The following is a 23,432-nucleotide window of genomic DNA, read 5'->3' on the forward strand; positions in this document are numbered from 1 at the left end:
TCCCTAGACGATTGTAATAGCAGGGGCTGGCCCAGGCCAAAGCCAGCAGCCTGAAAGTTCATTCAGGCCACCTGCACATATATTGGGGCTTAAGGATCTGCCCATCTTCTGCTGCTTTTCCAGGAACAGTACCAGGGATCTGCCTTAGAAAAGCGTTAGTTGGGACTCAAACCTATGCTCATATTGGATGCCAGTGTTACAGGCAGTGGATTAACTTGCTGAAACAGTGCCTGCCCCTGTTCTTCCATATTTCCAACCACAAACATGTTATTTTTTTAAATATGTATTTATTTTTTATTGGAAAGGCAGATTAACAGAGAGAAGGAAAGATAGAAACATCTTCCTTCCACTGAATCACTCCCCGTGTGACCACAATGGCCAGAACTGAGTTGATCTGAAACCAGGATCCAGGAGCTTCTTGTTCCAGGTCTCCCATACAGGTGCAGGTTCCTAAGGCTTTGGGTCATCTTCTCCTGCTTTCCCTGGCCAAAAAGAGGAAGCTAAAAGGGAAGTGGAGCAGTGGGACTACAAACTGGCACCCATATGGGATCCCAGTGCTTGAAAGGCAAGGACGTTAGCCACTAGGCCAGTGTACCAGGGCCCAAATATATTCTTAAAGCTAGATTTTGTAACTTTTTAAAACTCATTTACACATTACTAAAATGTTAATGAAGATAAAAACGTCACTATGGAATGCCAAGTCTGTATTTATTTTTAAATATTATTACTATAATGAAAAAGCAAAAGGAAAAGTCTTGCTTAAAAAAATGAGTAAAGGGGCCAGCATTGTGACATAGTGCATAAAGCATTTGCCTTCCACTCCAGCTTCCCAGATGGGCCCTGGTTCTATATCCTTGCTTCCACATTTGGTCTTGGTCTGAGAAGCAATGACTGCTCCACTTCCAGTCCTGCTCGCTGCTAATGGCCTGGGAAAAAGCAGTAGAAGGGTCAAGTGTTTGGGCCTGGACAAAGCTCCTGGCTCTCAGCTTGTGGTTGGCTCAGTCCTGGCTGTTGAAGCCATCAAGAGAGTGAACCAGGAAACGGTTGTCTCTCCCCCTCTGTGTGTGTGTGTGTCTGTGTGTGTGTCTGTGTGTATTCGTTTTTCTCTGTCTCTTTCACATAAATTAATAATTTTTTTAAATGACTAAAAAATTGAAGACCTATGTGTGACTTAATTTCTGCTATATTTAATGTCTAATTCTAAACCAGATAGTGATGATTTACAAAAAGTTTATTCAATTTTCCTTCAGTGAATTTTGCTTTACAATGTTTGTTATTCCTTTGATGTACAGAACCTGATGATTTGGAAACAGAAGTTCTACAAGAGCCAAGTATGACAGAGAAAGATGAGAGCTTGCCCTGTGCTGTTACTGATGTCTGGGTTACTGAGAAAAAAGAAACAAAGGAAGCTGAGTATGTCACATCTTTTTTTTTTTTGTTTAAAACCTGTGTCTCTCTTATTGTATCTTTTTAAAAACTAGACTGTATTATCGTAATATTATAGTGTATTATATATATTTCGGTAGATGTTCATATGCTTCAGAAATCAACATGTAACAGAATTACATAGTAATTTAACAGCATTACATAGTAAAAAGCCTTGCTTGCCTCTGTCTCCACCCAGTGGCCTGTTCTTTCAGATAATTTTACTATACATAGGGAAATTTAACATATAATCTTCTTTCCTTTTTAAATACAGTTAACATAATATTTGTTAACATAATATATACTTTAAGTCAGTAATAAATTTAGGAAATTCTTTCATATCCATACATAAAAGGCCTTTTCTTTTTTAGTATTTCACTGTTAAGATATACCACAATTCAGTTAAGTCTCCTACCTGGTGGATATTTATTGGTATTACAAATGATTCTACAATATGTAACATAAGGTGATTTCTTACCTGTATGAATCTGTGACATAAAAAGCTGAAGTATGATTTCAGTCAGTGGCATTTTTATAGATTATATTTGTAATTCAGTTTTTATTCTCAGGGATTATACTAATTTACATTCAGAAAGCTATTTGAAATCCTCTATTTTCCCTGCAATCTTACCAAATTCTTATTATCAAGCTTTGTGATCTTGCCAATCTGTTAAGATAAAAAAAAAATTGTCTCTGATCAGACTGTTTATAAAGCTATTTCTGTAGAGCTAAGTATCTTTTCACCTTATTTTATTTGTATTTCCTTGTCTTTGAATTCTGTGTATATTTTGGGGTCTATAAATATTAGGTTGTTGATCCTTTCTAAAAAATTATTTATTTTAAAGAGTAAATGAGAGACACACAGCAAGAAAGACTTCCCAACTACTAGTGATTCATTATCCACATGCCCACAACAGCTGGGCCTGGGTCAGGCTGCCACCATGAGGCATGAAATCCGTCTGGACCAGGTCTCCTGTGTGAGTGGCAGGGATCCAAGAACCTGAGCCCTCACCTGCTGACATGCAGGATATGCATTAGCTGGTAGCTGGAATTGAGGTTAGGGCTGGGACTTGAACTAGTGTGCTCTAGTATGGGATCCAGATGTCACCAGTGAGACCTTAACCACAAGTTATTTGTCTATTATAAATTAGTTGAAACTTTATAAATATTAGAGAGACTTGCCTTGATTGTTATGTGGATTATAGTTCTTGTTCCCCTATTGGTTGTTTATGTTGTTTTTTGTTTGTTTTATCATTCTCAAGTGTCTTTCTGTGGTGGTTGTTATTGTCATGTTGATCTCAGTTGTCATAATGTATTCATATAAACTTTCTTCTTGCTGTAGTTCTCAAAGAATTTTTCAGAGTTTCAGTGCTTCTGTGTAGAACATATTTAAATCTTTGATCTTTTTACAATTTTAAGTCTTTGGAATTTATCCTGGTCTATGAATTCATTTGAATCTGTTTTTACACTTTTTCCTGTCTATTGTCTGTCTTAAGTGTGGATATTATATGCTTTTAATTAGTAATTTATTAACCAAATTTTAGGGCTTCTTAACTTTCATTTTTTTTTGAGTTTTTTTGAATATTCTGTAATTTTTGTCATCACATTTAGAATTCAATTAAATTTGGGTCTCTGTTTTCTACATGTATGTACACAAAAAAAAATCAGTTGGTATTTTAGTGAGTGTTAAGTTCATTTATTGCCACAGCGAAAACCAACATGCTTTATTCTTTCTTTTCTCTCAAAAAACATGAAAGACCTTTCTTTTTGGTCAAGTTTTGAAGTTTTGTAGTTCTGTTCATCCAGGTTTTACACGTTCATTGGTAAGCTTATTCCTAGACATGTTTTTTGTTTGCTATTTTAAATAGTACCCATTATCCTGGAAGATCTTAAATCAAAAAGGTTGTGCAAAATTCATGCATACAAATTTTTTAAAAGTACAAGAAAACACAGATTGTGAAAATGCATGCATAAATATTCAGAATAAATTTATATTTTAATTCAGTTTCCATGATGTTTTTGTAATTCTTCATAATATTAAATGTATTTCTTTATATTGATTTTACACTTTGCATTGTTGATATGCTGCTGTTTATGTAGACACACTTAATTGTTATTTTTCAGATATCCATTCATGCCATATCAAATGTGTTCTTTTTTTTCCATCTTTTAAAACTTTAATTTCTTTTTCTAATCATAGTAGTTAACATACAATGCTATGTAATTTTATTCAATGTTAACTACTGGTACTAGGAAGCATCTTTGTCTTGTTCTCAGCCATAAGAAAGTCGATTTTGTTAATAGCTTTCATTAGCTTTCATTTTAGCTGTAGAAAGCTATCTAATCCCAAATAGGAGCATTTCCAGTGAAACAGTTAAATACACCTCAGCAATATTACTAGATTTTCTACCTTTCTCTATATCTACAATGTCATGACACACATGAATATCAAAATGTTAAACTTGTAACTGTTAATAAAGGACTTACTGCTGTAATAATTTGAGAGAAATAGTGGGAGGGGAGAGAGAAAAAAGGGAGAAAAGTGAGGGAGATGGGTATTTCCATACCTACAAAATTATAAAATGGAAAATAATAAAAACAATTTTTAAAAAGAAAGCTACCTATTCATATTATTCATGTTATAATTTATGGTTTTTAAAAATCAAGAATGAATTATGTTTGATGACTTCAGTTGGTGCAATGATCTGTTAATATAAGTTACCCAGTATTGAGCCGTATGGTGGCTTAAGTAAACTCTACTTGATCATGATATGTTATGACTTTAATATACTTCTATTAATCTACTTCTAAATTGCTAATACTTTATTTGAAATACTTGCAGCAAAGCTTGTGCAAGTCATATGTAGTTATGTAGCTCCTTTTGTAATTATAGGGAACCATTGTTGGGTTTTATTCTTGTACTTCCTTCACAAAAAATAATCTAGTTTTTTCTTCTCAGTACTTTATAATAGGGTTTGGCAGTTGTTTCCTGTTCAGAATCAGATTATAACTATTTTTAAGTTTTCAAACCATGTGGTTTTTGTTGCAACTATTCTTTCATTTTAATACAAAGTCAACCATAGCTAATATATAAACAAATGAAAATTGCTGGTTCTGTACAATTAATTATAAACAAGAGGTTAACTGGGCTTGGTAAACTTGTGCTGTAACTTGTCCTGGCACTAGAATTGTTCAAGTGTTGATGGAATTCATCTGGTTTTAGAAAGTTTATAGTGTATCTTCATGAGAAGAGAGGGCCTTGGATTGTAAGGAGGGAATAAAGGTGCTCGGTGACAGCCTGCTCTGTTCCTGTAAGATAGGATGTCCACATTCTTCTACAGTTAATGTTGTTAAATAAAATTTTGCTTGAAAATTATTTCATTTAAGTTTTTAAATTCACCTAAGATGGAGCAAATAATTCCTTATGCCCACCCATAAGTAATCTTAAAAGTGGATATCAAAAAATGAAAGATATAGATTATAGAATGTGCACATTTGAAACTTTAACAAAATTAGCAAATGGCTATCCACGTTGTTTCTTTCATTTTATATGTACACTTGGCAGTGCATCAAAGCACTTAATGTTTAATCGTTGACTAACTTTTAACATTAAAAGTACTTGGTGCTTCTGTGTGGATTGCAATCTTGAAATAGTGTGCAGCATATAAAACAGTAAAATGAGCTCATGTGTTAGAACAGGGTATCTAAAATATTCAGTGATAAGTGCAATGGTATAAGATTGAATGAAAAAAAAAGTTTCCATTCCCTAGAGTAATACTATAAAAATCTATGTGAGAATTGGGCCTGGTGCAATACTCTAGTGGCCTTGCATCTGCTGGGATCCCATGTGGGTACCAATTTGTATCCCGGCTGCTCTGCTTCCCATCCAGCCTTCTGCTTGTGACCTGGGAGGGCAGTAGAGGATGGTCCAAAGCCTTGAGACCCTGATACCCTTTGGGGGACCCAGAGGAGACCCCTGGCTTTGGATTGACTCAACTCTGGCTGCTGAAGCCACTTGAGGAGTGAACCAGCAGATGAAAGATCTTCCTTCTCTGAATGTCCTCTGTATATTTGCCTTTCCAAATAATAAAAAAAAAGTTATGTGAGAATTAACATAAATTCCAGAAAAGATTTATGTAGGTAGATTTAAAGGAAAATTCTGATAAGCTATACACTAAACTAACAATAAGAAGGATGAGTTACAGAGAAAAGGAGAGAGAGGGATTTTCCATTTTTCATTTCACTCCCTATGTGGCTCTAATGGTCTGAACTGAGCCACTTCAAAGCCAAGAGCCAGGAGCTTCTTTCTGGTCTCCATGTGGATGCAGGGGCCAAATGTCTTGAACTTTGCTGCTTTCTCAGAACATAAGCAAGTTGCTGGATTGGAAGTGTATCATCTGGGACTCAAACTGTGCCCATATGGGATTCTGGTACTACAGGTGGGGAATTAGTTTGATATATCACTGTCCTGACCCTGAAATTGCCTTTTCTTTTTCCTTCCTTCCTTCCTTCTTTCCTTCCTTCCTTCCTTCCTTCCTTCCTTCCTTCCTTCCTTCCTTCCTTCCACATATTTATTATTTACCATGATTTATTTTTGTTGTTATAGGAGTTTTTACGCCCCCTCCATTCCAAGCTCTCTGTTTCCCTCCTCTCCACTATTATTACCCAAATGATTAGAGTATATAGTCTCTTAGTTACAACTATAAGCTTAACTTTCTGCTCTTTAAATGTATCATGATGTACAGGTATATTTACATGCTGAAACTGTATTTCTTTTTTTAATTAAGTATTCATTTTCATTGGAAAGGCAGATTTGTAGAGAGAAGGAGAGACAGAGAGAAAGTTTTTCCCTTGGCTGGTTCACTCCTCATGTGGCTGCAACTGACACAGCTAAGCTGATTGGAAGCCAAGAGCCTCTTCTAGGTTTCCCACACAGGTATAGGGTTGCAAGAACCTTGGCCATGCTCTACTGTTTTCCCAGCCTATTAGCAGGGAGCTGGATGGGAAGTGGAGCAGCTGGGACATGAATTGGCACCCTTATTGGATCCCGGTGCATGCAAGGCGAGGATTTAGCCACTGAGCCATCATGCCAGACCCTGAAACTGCATTTCTAACATGCTTCCCTCTGTTGCTTTTGATGGAAGCCATACTTTGAGAGCCACCATTACAAAATATGGTGTGATTGGTTGTTTGTTGGCAACACCCTCGTCGCCACGTACCCCGAGCCGAGCGGAGGGACTAGGGTTGCAACGCAGACAACACAGAGAGACAAGACAAGGCAACACGCAGTACACCGAATGCCGGTCGATGACAGAATGATCTTTATTGCAACTCCAGACTTTCTTTTATACTCTGCTTAGCTCCTCCCAGTAGTGGCCACCCTAAATCCCTTCAGTTCCTCCCAGTGTTTATCCAATCCTCTAGTGGCCACCCTAAATCCCTTGAGTTTTATCCAATCCCTTGGCAGATAACTTGACAATAGGAAGCAGGAACTTGCGGTTAAGCCAGTGGCTATATGTATCAGGCCAAAATTACCAATCCTGTTATGCTCTGAGAAACAAGTTAAGCTGTGGAGTTAATCCTTGGGAGACCGGGGCCTGCATGTCCCCCTTTTTTTGTTTTTTTTTTTTAATGGACGCCTGTCTTAGGTTGTCCAGCAGTCGGTTGACGCCTTACCCATCATGGGGAGCCCCACCTGGGGAATCCCTGTCTTAGGTTGGTCATCAGCGCTGCCAGATCTTACCCGTCTCTGGCTGCCCATCACACCATGTTCAGCCAAACTTGAGCGCTAGGATTTTCCACAGCTAAAACCATCATGGTTTGTCAAATAATGACCTGCTCCCAGGCTTGTTGCCCGCATAGGCGGCAAAGAAGAGTAAACAGTACTGCAATCATGGCTACGACCATCAGCCTCATGGCCAAGATTCCGCTTTGTTCCTAAAGCATCCATGCTGCCAGTTAAATGCCATTTCACACCAGGAAGTTGCACCACTGCTGCAAGGTCTCCTATCCTGCAAGAACATCATTAGGAGTGGGATCATGTTGAGTTGGAGCCAAGGAGATTTGTCGTGTAAGTCTCTCGGGAACCCATCTAGGTGTTTCTTCATCCTGGGGAAAAACACAAACGGAGCCTCGCCCCCACGTTAGTACTGGATCTGGTCCTCGCCATTTATTTGTGGCCAGATCTTTCCATTTTACTTGGCCTTTATTCTCATTAGCAGGGCGAAGCCAATGGCGCTCTGTAGGAGCTACATAAAAGGCGAATGAAAGATGAGCATTCCCCAGTTATCTTTAAACTGACTTCACAGACACACAGGAGTTGAAGGGTCAGCTGAGCAAGCTGAACTTTCCAGGGCACGTTCGACAATGGCTTGACCCTGAGGATTATAGGGAATGCCTGTTTTGTGAGTTATATTAAAATATAGGCAAAGGCCTGTAAACAATGGGCTTCTTTTAATTTCTCTCAAGCTGTTCCTTTACCAATTCAATTGCAGCCTCTAATTTTTAACCCTGTCACAGACTGGTTGGGGGTCACCTTGAAGATGTCTGCCCAAACCTTTTCCAGGAAAGCATCCCTGTCTATTAAGCATATTTGGCACAGGCTGAGAGGTCAATACAACATTCATGGCACTCAACAAATCTCGTCCCCACAGGTTGATAGGAATATGTGGTAAGACATACGGCTGGAAAACTCCTGAATGCCCTTCTTGATCCTTCCACCTTAACAACCTGGCACTTTTCTGTGGCTGAGAAGTTCCTATCCCTTGGAGAACGGTTGGGGTGGCCTCTAATGGCCAGGAACTTGGCCACTGTGCCTGGGATATAACTGTACTGTCAGCCCCGGTATCAAGTAAACCTGTGAATTTTCTCCCTTCTATCTCTAACTGTAAGGTGGGTCGGGTTTGCATGTCGGAGACCCAACATGCCAAGGGGCCAGAATGTCCAAATCCTCCTTGTCTATCTCTCTTAAGAATGGGGTTGTCAGTTGGAACCTTGGGGATCAAGATCAGCTGGGCAAATCTAGCTCCAGGTGGAATGATTATAGTGCCTTTGGCTGATTCTGCCATGACCTCTATTTCTGCTGGAGTATCCTCATCTATCACTCCTGGGAGTACTCTGATTCCATGCATAGTAGCACTACTTCTTCCTAGGATCAGGCCCAAGGTATTCTTAGGTAAGGGGCCCCTGACTCCTGTTTTTATCCGTTGGGGTCCCAGGAGCGGGGTCAATACCTCTCCAGAGGTGGCACAGAGGTCCAGTCCTGCGCTACCTGGTGTTGCTCTGAGGAGGGTTGAAATGTCGGTGCTCCTCGCCGTGGGAGAGGGACTCTGGAAGGAGTCTGCGCTGTTCCGGAAGTTACAGGTGTCTGCTGGGCTCCGTACACCTGAGGTTGGGGGGCCCGGAGCGGGCCCCTGACCCCGTTTCCCGATAGGGGATTGCCTTGGGCATCATATCTGGACCTACAACCACTGCTCCAATGATAGCCTTTATGGCATCTTGGACAAAGATCTGGGGCCTGCAAGGATCTTGGGGGTGATCTTCCTTGTCGCGGAAGTTTGGGGCACTGTTTTTTAAAATGTCCAGGCTGTCCACATCTGAAACAGGTTTTGGGAGGTGCCCTAGGGTGGGGCTGAGGGTGTTGAACAGCTGCTGCTATCACTTGCCCAAGGGCATGGGTGGAGTCAATATGTCTGCAGATTTTGAGATAATCATGCAGGGACTTATCTCTGTGGGACCTGAGAGCATCCTGGCAATATTTATTAGCATTCTCAAAGGCTATATGCTTAATTACTGGCATTGCTGGTTCCACGTTACCAAAGATCTTACTAGCAACCTGCATAATACGGTCCACAAATTCTTGAAAAGGTTCTGTGGGGCCTTGCAAGACCTTGGAAAGCTGGTCTCCTGTATTAGCATTAGGTAAGGCCTTCCAGGCTCCAAGGGCTGCATTTGCTATCTGTGCATAAACTCCTAGGTCATAATTAACTTGTTGTTGGATGCCCTCAAAAGGTCCAGTGCCAGTAAGCATTTCAAGGCTTCGATCTGCGTGTCCCCCAGCCGCGTTCTGCTCAGCAAAAAATCTGCACCTATCTTGAAAATCCCCTTTCCATAGGAGAAAGTCACCACCATCGAGAGCAGAGCGGCACAATTGCATCCAATCACTAGGAGTAAGATTCAAACTCAAAAAGGATTCTATGAGTGCAAGAGTAAAGGGTGCCTGGGCACCATAATCTTTAACAGCCTGCTTTACATTTTTGAGGTCTTTAAATTGAAGGGGCTGATGCTCCCGGCGAGGGGGACCCCCTCGAACTGGGACCTCTATTACAGGGAAGCATCGAACCCCACCCACAGGCTGATCAGTGAGACCGTCACTCCATGGCCGCGTGGGGTAATTATTGGGTGAATGGCCTGCGGTTTCCTCCTCAGGAGGAGCGGTAGGGGTCACAAAATTAGGGACATATGGTGGTGGTCTGGAACTGGACAGTTTGCCAGAGGAACATGCACCTATTCCTGCTTTCTTTAACTTTCTTTTAATGTCCCTAATTTCCCGCTTTAAGAAAACCTTCTCTTTATCCTTAATTTTCCGCTTTAAGAAAACCTCCTCATCTCGTTTGTCCTCACTCTCTTCCGAGGAAGAGGCCTCGTTCTCATCTGAAGAAGAGGCTTCACTCTCCTCTAAAGAAGAGACCTCACTCTCCTCTAAAGAAGAGGTCTCACTCGGGGTGGTTTCACTCGAGGCCGCCTCGTTCCAGGCTTCCAAGGACCGTAGAACTTCCCACCCCTGGATTGCTTCAAAAGTAGTCTGTACTTCTCTTAACTGTCTCTCAACTTTCACTTTATCAGTAAATAATGAATCACGGACTAAGCGCCACAAAGAAAAGTTAACAATGGGGAAATTATCTGGGTCTTTTTGTAAACAGGATTGTAAATTGGCCTTAACCTGTTCCCAATCAGGAATATTCAAGTTGCCTGAAACAATAAACCAAGGACTGCTAGATTGAATGGCTTTAACAAAATTTCTAATCATTTTAAATTTAACTGGCATCCCCAGTTGACGTAGAAGTTCTTCAAGCTCGGTGGCCAATTTATTCCGCGAGAAGGCAGAACCCATTTTATCGTCCTTTTCAAAGGATAAATTAAACACCAAGACCTCACTATACTTCAAAATAAATCTAAAACCTGACTATACTTCTAAATTAATCGAAAACTTACAAAATAAATCCAAAACCTAGTTATATTTCAAAATAAGTCTAAAACCTAACTATATTTCAAAATAAGACTAAAACCTGACTCTATTTCAAAATGAAACTCCCTCTCCTACCAGTTTAGCAGAGACTTACAATACGTCCCACTTACCTGAATCAGCTGGCCAGACTCTTGGGACGACCCTTCGTCGTATCCTCTCTTTCTCAATCTCGGTGGGAACCTCCAGATGTTGGCAACACCCTCGTCGCCACGTACCCCGAGCCGAGCGGAGGGACTAGGGTTGCAACGCAGACAACACAGAGAGACAAGACAAGGCAACACGCAGTACACCGAATGCCGGTCGATGACAGAATGATCTTTATTGCAACTCCAGACTTTCTTTTATACTCTGCTTAGCTCCTCCCAGTAGTGGCCACCCTAAATCCCTTCAGTTCCTCCCAGTGTTTATCCAATCCTCTAGTGGCCACCCTAAATCCCTTGAGTTTTATCCAATCCCTTGGCAGATAACTTGACAATAGGAAGCAGGAACTTGCGGTTAAGCCAGTGGCTATATGTATCAGGCCAAAATTACCAATCCTGTTATGCTCTGAGAAACAAGTTAAGCTGTGGAGTTAATCCTTGGGAGACCGGGGCCTGCAGTTGTTGTGAATAATTAATGATTAGTGGGTATATGAACAGAATGAAAAAATACAGCATGGTGTGAGAGAATATGTACACAAAAGTGAGAAAAAGTACTTGAAATAGGGAAGCTAGCATACTAGTGAACTTAGATTTCATTTTCTGTATTTAGACCACTTTCATTTCTGGTAACCTGTTTTCCTGCTGGTATACCCACCTCTGACAGGTTGGAAAACAGGACCACCACTCAGAATAATGAAGTGTCTGAAGATGATAGTCCAAGGAATGTGGGCCCACTTAATGAAGTTCATATAGGTGAGTTTTCTGAAAGATGAAGTAACCTGTTTGGGCAACATAAAAATAGCATCTTTCACCAGTTTCAGTCACTTTTTTTTTTAAAGTCCAAAAAGGTTGTAATGAAGTGTTTTAAGCTGCCGCTTAGGACACCGGCATCCTTTAATAAGTTTCACTGATGAAACTTATTAGTATCAGCTGTTTCTCTTCTGATCCAGATTCCAGGTGGCACAGCAGGAAGTGGTCTGAGTGCTTAGGTCTCTGCCACCCTTGTGAGACAGGAATGGGGTTCTGGCTGCTGGCTTTGTCTTGTCTGAAACTGGCTGCTGCCCTCGTTTGAGTAGTAAGCCAGCAGATGGGAGATCCCTCTTTCTCAGTTTGCCTTTCAAATAAACAAATGAATGAATAATAATTTAAAAAAATGTTTTAAAGAATGTAGTGAGAGCACTGAAATCTGCATTACTAAGCATGAATTGTATGACAGCATGGGCTTTGTATACTTCGTAAGTTACTGTATTGAGTGTTCCAAATGAAAATAGTAACTTAGCAAAACAAAGCCTATGTTCTAAGGACATTAAATACATTGTCCTTTTTTAAAAACAGTACAAAGCATATTATTTCAAGTATAGAAATATAATTTTTTCTATTGGAGTAAATACAAATTGGAACAGAATATGAGAGAACAGTAAATTTTTTCACATTTCCTTGTGATTATCTCTATATTTTAGAAGTTCCAATAGAATGGAAGTATAGAAGGATTCAGAACACTTTGTTAAAGTAAAATATGTGCTATTAAAAATTGTTTATAAGATATACACACATATTTTCACTTTGCTTTTCTGGTAGATTCGGGGTGATGTGCTGGAATTGTTAAAGAATGCACTTTACCATAAGAAAAGGAATTTTATTTGCGAACTCTTGACTTTTCACATATTTTCCCCTCTATACAGCAGAACCTGGAACAGATGATCCTACAAACTCAAAATGTGATGTAGATAAGTCTCTGCAGCCAGAACCCTTCTTCCATAAGGTGGTTCATTCTGAGCTCTTAAATGTCATCTCTCAAGGTCACTCCGTTCATTGCTTTCCAGAAGAATCTTTTCCACTCCGATCTCGCTCTGATTCACCTCCAAAAATTAAAAACAAGAATTCTTTGCTGATTGGACTCTCAACTGGACTGTTTGATGCAAACAATCCAAAGGCAAGTATGGTCTTCACATAGAAAATCTTTGCTTTTGATAACATTTCTTACTGTTTTCCCTGAAAAACGTAATATTGAGTTTTAATCTCTTAGAAAAGCACAAATATACATGTATCAGAACAAACAAACAAAAACACCATTTTGAAAAGCTCATCCTTTCTACCGAAATTCTAAAGTTGCAATTCAGAGTACTGCTTGGATAAAGAACCATTGTTTGGCTCCCTAAACATAATTCGTTTTATAAGTAAGCTTTTGTTTAAGCAAAATCATCTCATGTACCCTCATGAGCTATTTCTCACTACCATACCTGCTTTCCATTTGTGTATGAAACCAGGCTTTCTATTAACGAGGCTTTAGATAATGACTCAAGTTACTGCGTTGCTGTCACATTGAGTTCCCAGCTGCCAAGGGACCCACGGCAGGCATCTGGGAAGTGAATCCGCAGATGGAAGTTATTTCATGTGTGGGCACTCACACTTGCATACTTAATCTCATTCTCTACCTTTCAAATACATATATATTGTTAAATATTTCCCTATTTTTATTTGAAAGGAAGATTTACAAAGAGAAGGAAAAATAGAAAGATCTTCCATCTGCTGGTTCATTCTGCAAATTGCTCCAATGACCAGAGCGGAGTTGCTCCAAAGCCAGGAGCCAGGAACAAGTTGTGGGTCTCCCACACGGGTACAGAGTCCCAAGGCTTTGGACCATCCCTCCATACTTACCTAAGCCATAAGCAGGGAGCTGGATCAAAAGTAGAACAGCTGGGGCACAAACTGATGCCCATATGGGATGCTGGCACTTGAAAGCAGAGGATCAGCCAGTTGAGCTATCCTACCGACACATCAAATAAATATGTTAAACAATAGCACTTTGGTATATTGTCAAATATTCAGCTGTATCTTTAATGACCACATATCCCACTGTTTACTTTTTCAAAAGACTTTAATAATCTGTTTCTATTGTTGGTCTTTAGGTTTCAGTTTTTGTTATTGTTACCACTTATACCTCCATGTCTGTGTAAAATTCAGTTATTTTATACATTTTCTGTAAATGGAAATCAAAAATTGTATTTTATATAGTCTGATTTCCGTTTTCAAAATAGTTGACAGAGCTGTTAGCAATTTATGAAGGTATTCACTCCTCATATTCAGAATAACACCCACTGTTATCATTTACTGACAGGTTATATGTTCAATGAGTGAGTAATGATATTAATTGGTTTAAATTTGTATCCACATTTATGGGTGAGGCTGGGCATTTTTAATGTATCTAGACTCAACTACATGAAAAATGTCCATATGTATTATGAATATAAATCATGAATTCTTTACTCTTACATTTCTAAAATGTCATTTGAAATTTGATTTTCCAGTTGAATATAGTTTTGTTTTGTGGATTACTTTGCTATGTTGCCTTAAATTTAGAGATTGTGAAATTCTTTATCTAATTCCATTAGACTTTCAAAGTTTTAAGTTGCTGAAACAAATTTCCTGTGTTTAGAGACAATGGCATGTTATGAGATGGACAAGAAGTATCTTATAATCAATGTTCTTTCTTTTATAATAAAGGTACATTGTTATCTTTAACTGAGACCTGTGTAATACATTAGTGCTGTCTGTGAAGTTAATAATTTTTCCATAGTATTTGTTGTTTGGTTTCCTTTCATAAGCTTAGTTCAGTGTTAAGAGAACATGCAGCTTACTTTCAGCCAACTGGAAGTAGCAATAGAGATTTCATGTAGAGGATTGGGGTAGAAGCAAGGAAAAAACACTTGAAAGGCAGAGCAATCTGAAGTCATTTAGGACAAGCACAGAAAGCCATCTTTGCCTGCTATATAAATCTCTGAAATTTTAAGAGTTAATCACTGGGCCAAAATAACAAATATTCAGTGTCCATAATAGTGTCTTTGAGTCATAAAGAAAAAGTCTCAATTGTAAGTATGTAACTGGTTAATACATCTTTTTTAAAAAAAATGGTAAATGATATTAGATGCATCTTTTTATTGTTATTTTACTTTGATGTTAACTAGGATGTATGTGCATGACAACCACTGACTAGGGTAGGGAGGGTCAAGGCCTCCCCGGCAGCCCACAGCCCCCACGTCTGTGAGTGCCCACCAGTCCCTGGGCCTGCTCTTCCTTTGGCTACTTCTTTCTTACTAAAAGAAGTCTTTCTCCTATACTTCAGATCCAGAACTCTCATTTATTTCAAGAAATGTACTCCATTACTTTTGTAATTCTAATTTGTATCATTGACTTCTTCATGACTTCAACATATATCCTCTCATTAATAGCATATATCTTTTCTGAAATTTTCGTTTGGGAAAGAATAGTGGAGGATTAACCTCCCATCTGAAAATCTGAGAATTTATTTTCAGAACTAATGTCCTCTCTGAAAAGTTGGGAATTTGTTTTCTTGTTGCAGCAGGTTGGGGAAAACAAGATTAACATGCAATTCCTAAATAGTAAAGTGCCTTAAATGTTCTCTTAATTTACTAAAATAGTCTTTCCTATAGAATTCTTATAATTTTTATATTTCATATCTGGACATAATCTTTGAATTAATGTTTTAAGTCCATTTTGTGTCGCAGCTAAAGTTGCTGCTTGAGACACCTGCATGCTGTGTTGGAGTGCCCAGTTCCCATCAAGACCACTCCACTTCATGAAAACTTCCTCTAATGCATTACCTCAGTTAGTAGGTGATGGCTGGAGTACTTGAATCCATAAGTGAAATGAGCATATGAGAGAATAACTTGTATACCCATGTTTATTTGAAGCTCAATTCACAAAAACTGAGATGTGGAATCAATCTAGATATTCCTCAAGAGATGACTGGGTAGAATAAATATGGTACATTTACACTATGGAATACCACTCAACTACTTAAAAAAAAGAATGAAGTATTTTCTTTTGCAACAAAATGAACAGAACTGGAAACCATTCTGTTAGTGAAATAAGTTAGTGCCAGAAAGACAATTTTTTTCCTTATCTACGGTACCTAATGCAGAGAATATTAAAAAATCTGAATCTCTGTGAACAAAATTGACAATTTTAATATTTGATTACTGTAAATAGTCTTGGTGTATACTGTTGAGAAACCATTTTTTTCTACTTGGCATTTGTTGAATTATTTACGTAATGGAGTGTTAAAGCTGTGACTTGAAAGTATGCCATTGCAAAAACTAAAGAAAATTTAAAAAGGAAAGGAGGAATATGAGCAGGAGGGAGGGTAGGGTAGGAAGTGTCACTATGCTCCTAAATCCATGTTGTGAAGTTTATGAAATTCGTTTTTCTTACATAACTGAAATTATTCAAAATATTTTAAAGAGGGAGAGACATGGGTAGTGTTCTAAGCTGCTGGCTTCAGCTTGGCACACTGGTTGGCTGTTATATTTGAGGAATGACTGATGAAGGGTCTCCCTTGTTTGCCCTCTGACCTTCAAATATAATGCACATTAGAGTACTTAAAAATGTCAGGAGGTTGGTGTTGTCAAGCAGATAAAACTACTACTTGAGACACCCATGGTCCATTTCATAGTGCCTGAAATTGAGTCCCACCTCTCCTTCCAATCCAGCTTCCTTCCTGATGCACCTAAAAGATGATGGATGATAACTCAAGTCCTTGGGTTTCTTTCTGTTACCGACTCATGATACCAAGTTCTTGGCTCCTGACTCTGTCTGACTATTGTGGGCATTTGGAGCGAACCAATAGATAAAATGTTTCTGTCTTTCTCTGTTACTCTGCTTTTAAAATAAATACATCTTTTTTTAAAAGGTGTTTTAAGGTTTCCTAGAATATTGTTTATGTGTTTGGTCTTCAAGTGATGCCAAATGCTAGGTATGTAAGTTATAATACAGAGGAACCTTAAAAAAAAACCAGTAAAGTATAACTGAGGTAAGATGTTATAAATGAGCTGCTATTCAGGAGGATTTCTGTGAATGTCAAAAGTGTAGAATATTGTTTAAAGAACATTAAAGATACTAGAATAAAAATGCTAGAACTGATGGTGTTCCTGCATTAAGAATTTTTGACTGAGATGAGTATGTTTTGAATACAAAACTTCACAATCTCTCGAGGATAGTGAACACTAAGGATGGATGGTAAATTCAATCCAAGAGAGCAATTAAAACAGTACATGAACTCTTGAAATTTATTTTTTTTCTTATTATTTATTTATTTGCAAGTCATTGTTACACAGAGAGAGGGAGATAGAGTGAGAGCTTCCAATTTTGGTTTACTCCACAAGTAACCACTCAGGTCAAGGCTGATCCAGACCAAACCCAAGAGCCATAAGTTTCTGCTGGGTCCACCACCCAAGTGTAAGGACCTAACACCTGGCCCAAACTCCCACTGCTTCCCAGGTTCAATAACAAGCTGGATCAGAAGTAGAGAAGCTGGGACTCTAACTAGTGTCCATGTGGGATGCCAGAGCTACAGACAGTGGCTTACATTACTAGGCTGCACAACCAGCCCTCACTTCAAATTTTATCCCGACTACATTGTTTTATGTTAGAGTATAAAATTAATTAGTAAAAGAAATAAGATAGAGCTGAAATTATTTTGTCATTTTAGCTATAATTATTTAGCTATAATTTGTCATAGCCTTAAAAAACTTTTTTGCAGTCCCCTCAAATTGAGGGGACTGCATATGTTCTATTTTGTTTTCCTTGGTCAGTGATAAAACTTCATGAGTACCTATTTTCATACTACTGGTTTATAACATATGTAGTCCAAAGTAGTAGAATAATGAACACTTAATGAATAAGTCAGGTGTAAATAGTTCTTACAATGTGAAATTCATCAAAAGATACACTTTCCTTGTCATGAAATGCTTTAACAACAGTGTGTCTTCCACTTCACAAACTTACAATTCATTACCACTTTTCCCTTGGGTGCTATAGTGTGCAAATTATGGTCAAATAATGGAAATCTATCCTTTTTATTGTTCTCAAAAACAGACTGTACCAATAAAATTGGCCAAGTGTATAAATTTTCATTAATGTGCTAAACATTGTATTTTCCTCGTGGTCTACCATCTGGCATAAGGTTCTTATCAGGGCCTTAGTAGTCAAGTTTTAAATATCACGAGTTCCTTTAGGGTGAAGCCAGCATGAAGATTTATGTATTTAGCTATTTGTTTCATAGCTGCGTCTATGCTTCTCATTCTAATTGATGAAAGGTTGGTGGACAGTGTCTATTATTATCCCTGTTCTGGTCCTACATACATTTACATTTTCAACATTTAAACTGCGTGGTTTTTTTTTTTCGTACCTCAAGTCAGTAAGCTGGGTTTTTTTTTTTTTTCCTTTTTCTTAAATACTTCTATTGGAAAGACAGATGTAAAAAGAGAAGGACAGACAGAGACAAAGGTCTTCCATCCACTGGTTCACTCTCCAAGTGGCTGCAACAGCCGGAGCTGCATTGATCCAAAGCCAGGAGCCAGGAGCTTCTTCCAGGTCTCCCATGCAGGTCCAGGGTCCCAAGGCCTTGGGCCATCCTCCATTGCTTTCCCAGGACACAAGCAGGGAGCTGGCTGGGAAGTGGATCAGCCAGGACACAAACCCATATGGAATCCTGGATAATTCAAAGCAAGGACTTTAGCCACTAGGCCACCATGCCGATCCAAGGCTGGGTTTCTTCTAACAGTTGCTGTAAATGATTATCAACACTAACATCAAAACATTTGTCCTTCCAGTAATTCCTTCAAGGGGAAAGGTTCCATTTATAGGACCCTTGCTCAGGAAAGCAGTTTCAGATTTCTCTTTGCACTGAGTTCATACCTTGTTTTGCCTAGCATTGTCTGTCAGCAAGAAACACCTATTATTAGGTGATAGACAGGAATGCCAGTTTGGTGTGGTAATGATTCCCTTAGCTTCAGACTAAATCCCTCCAGTGTTTGGGCAGGACTGTATGGGGAGATTTGGCCATAGGAAGAGAGAGAAAAAGTGAGACAGGAGTGAGAAGCAGAGAATGAACAATTGGTATCATCATCTGATTCCTGAGAGGTGTCCTATTTCATTCCATATATATATTTTTTAAAGATTTATTCAGTTTATTACAAAGTCAGATATACAGAGAGGAGGAGAGACAGAGAGGAAGATCTTCCATCCGATGATTCACTCCCCAAGTGAGCCACAACGGCCGGTGCTGCACCGATCTGAAGCCAGGAACCTGGAACCTCTTCCAGGTCTCCCACGCGGGTACAGGGTCCCAAGGCATTGGGCCGTCCTCGACTGCTTTCCCAGGCCACAAGCAGGGAGCTGGATGGGAGGTGGAGCTGCCGGGATTAGAACTGGCGCCCATATGAGATCCCGTGGCGTTCAAGGCGAGGACTTTAGCCAGTAGGCCATGCCTCCGGGCCCCTCATTCCATATATTTACCTAAAAAGACACCTCTCCCCAATTTTTCAAAGTGAAGTAAATCTCTGTGTGTCAAAAACTAAAGCGTTACTCAACAAGTTTAGTTTTCTCTAAGAAAAGCGGAGCTGAAATTCCAGAGAATTGGATTCACACCCCGGGCAAGTCAGCTCTGAGTTCCTTAGCTGTGTATATAAGCCCTACAATACATAAAGTAATAAAATTATTGTTAGTTCTCGTGTTTTTCTTTAATCTGTTCTTTCATATTCTTTGTTCTAACTAGTTCTTTGTTGACTTTTTTCTAGATGTTGAGAACCTGTTCACTTCCAGATCTCTCGAAGCTGTTCAGAACCCTTATGGATGTTCCCACTGTGGGAGATGTTCATCAAGACAATCTGGAAATGGATGAAACTGAAGATGAGCACATTAAAGAAGGACCTTCTGATTCTGAAGACATGTGAGCATAATTACCATAATTTCTCTAATTAAGTAAAAAGTTGCATAGAAGGGAGCTTACATAGATAGTTTTGAAAAATGGATCTGTAACTGACTTTACTACCACTTTCACTTTTCACAACTTACATAGTGAGGTTATACTAAATTTAATAATATCTAAATATATAGTAGCTTAATCTGTCTTGAGGAATTTAAGAAACTGGTTTCTGTTTGTGTTTTTTGTTTACTGTTTATCCACTAAACATCCAGCATGATGACCTGCACATGGTGGGCGCTCAACAAGTATTGGTTGAACGAATGGACTTTAGTAGGATAAAGACTTGTTTACTATTGGATCACCACCAGTTGACACAGGGATTGCAGTGGACAACTGTGAAGTAATTAATACTCTAACATTCCCAAGAAAAGTATCCAAAAAGCTCCACATGTACCTCTTGCCTTGTGGGATATCAAAACCATATCATTAGGGAGTTAGTAGGTAAACAAATTGTTTTATGTGTGGATGTATGTGCGTGCACACACATCCAAGTGCATAGGTGTGTGTTCTGCAGATATTTTGATTGTGTCCACATAGTTATGATTTACTGGAAATTGGAATCCAGGAGGGAAGTCTAACTAATAACAGTTTGAGTTCTGTGGGGAGTGAGGGCTATTTAAAAAAACAAAATACTTCAAGAGGTTCATGGAAAACAATGAAAGTTAAAAATAAGTTTATTTTTGATACAAGGTTTTTGAAATCCATGCATAGTTTTTTTCATAGTGCATATTTCCACTGAACTTTCAAAAATGCCCTGGTAATCTTCCATCATCATCTTCAATATTAGTCAGCCCTCTAACCCCTGTGACACGTGCTGCAAACTTTCTGGGGAAGTAAAACCAGACTACATAGAACAGTATGTTCAAGAATGTGTGTGCATTCAAATTACTTGAAGAATAAGCCATAAAATGTTAGAATTTATAAGATTTGTTCTGTGATTTTTTTTTTACCTCTCCCTTTTATATAAAGAACCTTCATTATAATTTGGTTAAAAACACTATATCAGTTTCACAGTTTTTCCCTCTGTAAATCAGAACCATTGTATCTGACACATTTTGTTTTACTTCAGTCTTGCATCTTAAATTTGCAAAGAGGCTGTTTTTGAAATTCTTTAATTTGGATTTTATAATATTCTGTACATTTTTGCTAGTAAACCTACAATTTGGAATAAAAATTAACTTTTTATTCTTTGTTTCTTCTGTTTGGGTGTGATAATTAAGCATATTACTTTTTTTTCTTTTTTTATTATTAAATTTATTCATTAATTACATTGTGTTGTAATTACATAGAATCTTGGATTCTCCTCCCCACCCTCCCCCCATGGTGGGTTCGTCTGCCCCGCTGCATAACCATAGTTCAAGTTCAGTTGAAATTCCCTCTTTGCAATTATTTGCCAAGCATAGAGTCCAACATCCTATAGTCCAGATAAGTCCAACTACTTATTGGGTAGACCCTCTCTGGTCTGAGGGCAGAGTCAGCAGAGTATCTTCCCGGTCAAATAAAAGCACTAATATACCATCTGCAACAATTAACATCGTTATGGAATTAATTGACATGGTATTGAGCAGTCAACATGTTAAAAATAAATGCGATTTCTTAACCACTTTCTGTGACCCCCCATTCACAGTTCAATTTTAGTTTATATACTACAAATGACATAATATCCATAACATAACATGATATGCTTAACATCATATCATATTAAAATAAGGCAAACATGTGGTATGTAACCTTTTGGGATTGGTTCATTTCCCTTAGCATTATGGTTTCCAGTTTGGCCCGTTTGGCCACAAAGAACTGCATTTTGTTTTTTTTAATAGCTGAGTAGTATTCCATGGAGTAGATGAACCATAGCTTTCTTATCCAATCCTCTGCTGATGGGCATTTTGGTTGTTTCCATGTTTTTGCAATTACTGATTGTGCTGCTATGAACATAGGAGTGCATGTTGGTTTCTCATAGAACAAGTGTTCTGGATATATTCCTAGGAGTGCTATAGCTGGGTCATACGGTATGTCGATTTTGAGTTGTTTGAATATTCTCCATACTGATTGCCATAGAGGCTGTACCAATCTGCAGCCCCACCAGCAGTGGAGTAGGGTTTCTTTCCCCCCCCCCACAACCTCGCCAGCAAGTGTTGGTGTTTTTCATGTGGGCCACCCTTACTGATGTTAGGTGGTATCTCATTGATGTTTTAATTTGGATTTCCCTTATTGCCAGGGAGCTTGAGCATTTTTTCATATGTTGATTTGCCATTTGGGATTGTTCCTTTGTGAAATGTCTGCCCATTTCCCGTGCCCATTTCTTGAGTGGCTTGTTTATTTTGGTGTTTTGGCTGTTTCGTAATTCTTTGTATACTCTGGAGATTAGTCCTCTATCACCTACGTAGTGTATGAAGATCTTCTCCCATTCTGTGGGCTGCTTTTTTACTTTGTTGATTGTTTCCTTTGCTGTGCAGAAGCTTCTTAGTTTGATGAGGTCCCATTTGTTTATTTTGGTCTCGATTTCTCCTGCTTTTGGTGTCCTTCTTAGGAAGTAGGGACCTACCCCTAGATCTTGCAAAGTATTTCCAACATTTTCTTCCAAAAGTTTGAAGGTTTCTGGATGCAGGTTTAGATCTTTTATCCATTTAGATTTGATCTTAGTATATGGTGAGAGATGTGGGTCTATCTTTGTGTTTCTACAGGCTATCAACCAGTTGTCCCAACAAGCATATTACTTTTGTGTCATTATTATCCCTATTGGAGAAAGCAATATTCATCACATTAATATTTGGTAGAGTGTAAATTGTTTTCGCAAAATTTTTATAAAATCATCGTTTTTTATCCACGTGAAGTATAATGTAGCTTGTGTTCTCCTAATTATTAGTTGATAACTGAATTTATTTTATTTTATTTATTTTTATTACAAAGTCAGATATACAGAGAGGAGGAGAGACAGAGAGGAAGATCTTCCATCCGATGATTCACTCCCCAAGTGGCCGCAACAGCTGGTGCAGCGCCGTTCCAAAGCCGGGAACCTGGAACCTGTTCCAGAGCTCCCACGCGGGTACAGGGTCCCAAGGCTTTGGGCCATCCTCGGCTGCTTTCCTAGGCCACAAGCAGGGAGCTGGATGGGAAATGGAGCTGCCGGGATTAGAACCGGCGCCCGTATGGGATCCCGGGGCGTTCAAGGCGAGGACTTTAGCTGCTAGACCATGCCGCCGATCCCTGATAACTGAATTTCATTTAAGTTTTTTAAAGTTGTATTTATTTAAAAGTCAGAGTTATAGAAGGAGAAGAGACACAGAGAAAATCTTCCATGCACTGTTTCACTCTCTAAGTGGCTGCTGTCTCCAGGGTTGGGCCAGGCCAAAGCCCGGGGTTAAGAGCTGTTTTCAGGTCCCCCAGTGGTTGCACGAACATTTAGACATCTTCCATTGCTCTGCAGAGAGCTAGATCAGAAGTGAGCAGCCAAGACTCAAACTGGCATCCATATGAGATGCTAGCATCACAGGTCGAGGCATAGCCCACTATGCACCAATGCTGATCCCTGAAATTTCATTTTAAAATTTAATTGAGGATCCTTTAATTATTTGAAAACCAATTTTAAAAGATATTATTCCCTATCCATCTAGAAAACCCTTTCATTAAATGTTTGTCTTAGTGAAATAAATTTGGCTTAAATTTTACTCAAAGTACAAGAATATCAATGAAAACATAAATTTAGACCAGAGTTTAAAGAATTTCAGATGGTTTTTAAAACTTATTGTATGGAAGATCTAAATCTTTTCATACTTTTGTTACAGTGATGGAGTTAGCAGCATCACACAATTGAATATCATCTGTAGAGAGTCTT

General features: G+C 38.8%; 1 protein-coding gene across 8 annotated transcripts in view; it reads left to right on the forward strand.

The window, feature by feature from the left end:
* Positions 1–23,432, forward strand: part of NEK1 (NIMA related kinase 1) — a 132,462-nt gene that overhangs the window by 99,868 nt on the left and 9,162 nt on the right. The window contains exons 28-31 of one of the 8 annotated variants that reach the window (XM_058670009.1): positions 1,293–1,413; positions 11,477–11,565; positions 12,498–12,745; positions 19,410–19,561. In XM_058670009.1, the coding sequence (XP_058525992.1) occupies positions 1,293–1,413; positions 11,477–11,565; positions 12,498–12,745; positions 19,410–19,561 (610 nt within the window). Of the gene's footprint in view, positions 1–1,292; positions 1,414–11,476; positions 11,566–12,494; positions 13,318–19,409; positions 19,562–23,432 lie in introns of those variants that run through there. The other 7 variants (XM_058670003.1, XM_058670007.1, XM_058670002.1 and 4 more) reach the window with 7 other exon arrangements.

Source organism: Ochotona princeps, chromosome 11 (genome assembly GCF_030435755.1).
Source record: "Ochotona princeps isolate mOchPri1 chromosome 11, mOchPri1.hap1, whole genome shotgun sequence".
Lineage (NCBI taxonomy): Eukaryota > Metazoa > Chordata > Mammalia > Lagomorpha > Ochotonidae > Ochotona > Ochotona princeps.